The sequence below is a fragment of the Penaeus japonicus genome, unplaced genomic scaffold (genome assembly GCF_977035675.1).
Source record: "Penaeus japonicus unplaced genomic scaffold, GWHDUDI00000001_assembly GWHDUDI00000003, whole genome shotgun sequence".
In the NCBI taxonomy this organism is placed as follows: Eukaryota; Metazoa; Arthropoda; class Malacostraca; order Decapoda; family Penaeidae; genus Penaeus; species Penaeus japonicus.
The window spans coordinates 25,204,399-25,208,871 of NW_028234405.1; the positions used below are offsets into that span (position 1 = coordinate 25,204,399).

The following is a 4,473-nucleotide window of genomic DNA, read 5'->3' on the forward strand; positions in this document are numbered from 1 at the left end:
TCCAGAGTCTGAAATAGTCAAATAGTCTTTACAAAGAAATATACACAAATTAGTAAAAAATTGTTTTTGTGTGTGTGTGTGTTAGACGATCTACCCATAAGTCTTTTTCATCCCTTCCATCCCTTGGTGACAGGTCGATCTCGAGGCGTGCGCGTGGAGAGGTCGCTGGTGCACAAGTGGGTCAGATGGAGCCTCCCGGACCCCAGCAAGGTCTCAGCGCGGGTCAAAGCTCACTCCTACAGCAACAAATTGTCGACGCAGTTTTAGGATCTGTGATATTCAGCGCCAGTGTGCTATTGTTGGTTCTAATACCAAGCGGCAGATGATAAGCTCTGATTTTGTGAACTTAAATGCCACTGAGGGTATTAGTTGGCAGAATTATGCATTATATGATTCGAAACAGAGAGATCCTTGTGCTATGTGTAAATTTGAAATCATCATCTACGAAAAGTATTTTTAAAAAAAGGTGATAGATTAATCTAAGCCTCGTCTACAAAATACATTTATTATCCTAAAATAGCATATAATGCGTTGAAACAGGACGTCTGAAAATAGATATACCTGCATAACTATGAAGGACGCCTGGCTTTTCAAATATTCTGTCATGCCAGTCATCGTGAGAATGCATCGTCCACTGTCGCTATTTTCATCATTGCACAACATTATGTTATCATTACCATGACATGTCACAATCAACTTGATAAACCTTCGTTGATCATGAGTTTCTGGAATAAAGATTATCAAGTTCTTGAACGACCTTTGATGGTTCAGGCATGTTGGGTTACTTAGGAACAGCACGCTCTGTGGAGTGCAAATGGTTGTGTCGCACTTGGAAAACACACACACACACACACATATAAATATATATAAATATACATATGTATAAAATCCAAAAGACTTATAATATATATGTATATATAAAATTATATATATTAAATATATATATATATAAATATATAATATAATATATCTTATCTCTATATATATATATATATAAAATACTGTATATAAACGGTTCGACATATACATAAATATATATATATACATATATATATGTATATATATAATATATATATATATATAAAAAATATATGTCTATTATATATATAGTATATATATAAATATATATAATATATAAAATATATATCTCATATATTATATAGAGAGAGAGAGAGAGAGAGAGAGTGTTGAGAGCGCGAGGAGAGAGACTGATAGCTATGAGAGAGACCCCCGCCCCGTGTGGATAGGAGAGAGAGATGAGATGAGAGCGTGAGGACGGTAGAGCGCACCGAGAAGAGGGAGGAGAAGAGCGAGGATCGGAGAGGAGAGAAGCGATGATGAGAGAGAGAGAGAGGGAGAGCGTGTGTATGTATATATGTTATTGAATGTGTGTGCATGTATACTGTATATATACATAATATATATCTTATCTATATATAAGCTTATATAATATATATATATATATATAAAAAATATATATATATATAGTATATAGGTATATATGTATGTATTTGCATGTGTATATGTGTATGTTGTATATGTATATATATATATATATATATATATAATTTATATATATATAATCTCCTATATATATATATATATATATATATTCATATATGTACATATATACTTACATAACATATATATATTCGTATTTATTTATTATATATATATATTTATATCAATATATATATAAATATATATATATATAAATATACATATATATACATACATATATATATATATATTATATATATATATATATATATATATTATATTAACATATATATATATGTGAGTGATCGTGAATCCCGTGCCTGAGTCGGTGTGTGTGTGTGTGTGTGTGTGTGTTGTGTTGTGTGTGTAGTGTATATATATCAATATATCTATTATATATATATATAAATATATAAATAAATATATAAATTCATATATATAAATATATATATATTATATACATATAGCCATATATATACATATATATATATATATTAATATATCTAATACTATACCACATATACAATATACATACATAATATATATAAATAATATAACCCTCTCTCTATTATATATATATTATATAAATAACTAATTTATGTGATGTTAGTGTGTGTGAGTGTGTGGCTTGTGTTGTGAGTGTGTGTGTGTAGTGTGAGTGTGTGCGTGTAGTGTGTGTGTGTATAAATAATATATACTATATATATATATAAATTATATATATATTATACTATATATACATATACATATATATACATAATATATCACATATATTAAAATAATATATATATTATATATATATATCATATATAATATATAAAATACAATACATATACATATACATACATACATACATATATATATATATATATTATATATATATATTTATATAAATAAAAATATAAATATATATATATATGTGAGTGTGCCCCCTCTCGCTCGCTGTGTGTGTGTGTGTGTGTGTGTGTATGTATATACTCCATTACTACAACTTATATAATATATTATATTTATATATATATATATATATATATATATTATATATATATACATCCACACTTACATTCACTACACACATACATATATATATATTATATATATTTAATATAGATATTTATATATATATATATATATATAATCTATTATATACATTATATTCTATTATGTATAATATATATCTATATTCTATATAATATGTATGTGTGTGTGTGTGTGTGTGTGTGTGTGTGTGTGTGTGTGTGTGTGTGGAGTGTGTGTTGTGTGTGGTGTTCGCGCCCGCCTCTAAATCATATATATATATATATATATAATATTTATATATATATACCTTTATATATATATAAATTCTCATATATATACATATACATATAATATACATATATATCTATATATATATCATATATATATAACATACTAAACATAAACATCCCACCCACAATAACTTCAAACACACACAATAACAATCACTATCTAACACCTACTCATTATATGTTAGATGAGTGTGTGTGAAAGTGAATAGAGAGAGTTTTATTATTTGAGTTAGTGTGAGTATTTGAGATATGACATACCTTAGCAAAACTCACAAACACACTCACACACAAATACGACACAAAATAACACACTAATCCCAACACCAACAAATCCAAAGAACACATAACGGGAAGGACATAATATAGATTAGATAGAGTTATGATTTAGAGATGATGTTGGTGAGTGTTTTTAATAGATATAGGATGGATATACCCACACACTCTCACAAACACACACTACAATATCTATCTCCCTATCAAACACCACTCACAACAAATCAAACACACCCAAACACAAACACACACAAACACTCACACACACACTCACAAACCTAACAAAAATCTATAAAATCAAAACAAAAGACAAAGTCCTCACACAAACAAACATCTCTCCCAAATAACCAAAACACACTAACTATAATATCAAAAGAATAAAGATACGAACTAAAGCAAGTAGAACGCTCGATAGATCGCAATAAATCTATATCTCTAGCTAACACTACTCGAACTCACTCACTCTAGACACTTAAAGCTCGACCCTGACCAGCACCTAACTAACAATCGCACACACACAACAAACGACTACACCTATATGACTCACTCGAAGTTCACACACTCACATCTCTCACAAAAACACCAATAACACAAAACAAAACCACAAAACCTAACTAACTGCAAGCATCACTTCCCCACACAGCAATCCACACATAACCACCTACATACCACCGTACAAACATAAAATACCTATTCAAACATATAAGCATAAATAAACCCAAATATAACAAAACATACATACATCGCACCATACAACCATCAATATCATACATACAACAAACAACCACACATCCAAACATCCATACCTAACATACATACTTACATACATACATACCAACATATAAACATAAACCATACATACATCCATACATACATATCAAACCTACATACAAAAATACAACAACCAAACTCCTTACCAACCTTCAAATATACAAATATCACACACACATACATACATACATCCATACATATATACATAACTATATACGAAATATCCCATAATATGCACACACACATACATAACAAATAAAACACATTTCCATGTTTTTATTAATATATAGATAAAAACATATTTGTTTATCTTAATGATAAAATATATCTAAAGATAGTAGTATATATATATATATATAAAAATATATATCTAATAAGCATATGAGTGGTATAAATAAATATATACAATATAATAAATCTAAATAATAAATCAATAAATTATATATATAATATATAAAATATGTAAATGTATATATACCTATTTTATGTACGTAAATAGATTTCTTGATAAAGTTTTGTATTAGATTTTGTTGGATAATACATTGGCTATCCCATGATATATTTTATTCTCCCCTTTGAGTATACTACATAATCAGCATCCTATCCCTGAACATGGCTA

General features: G+C 27.9%; 1 protein-coding gene across 1 annotated transcript in view; it reads left to right on the forward strand.

The window, feature by feature from the left end:
- The window catches only part of LOC122247822 (sodium-coupled monocarboxylate transporter 1), a 21,412-nt gene extending 20,545 nt beyond the window's left edge, over positions 1-867 (forward strand). The window contains exon 15 of the mRNA XM_086534471.1: positions 134-867. Within this exon, the coding sequence (XP_086390597.1) occupies positions 134-267 (134 nt within the window). The 3' untranslated portion in view covers positions 268-867. The remainder of the gene's footprint in view (positions 1-133) is intronic.
- The last annotated feature ends 3,606 nt before the right edge of the window (positions 868-4,473 follow it).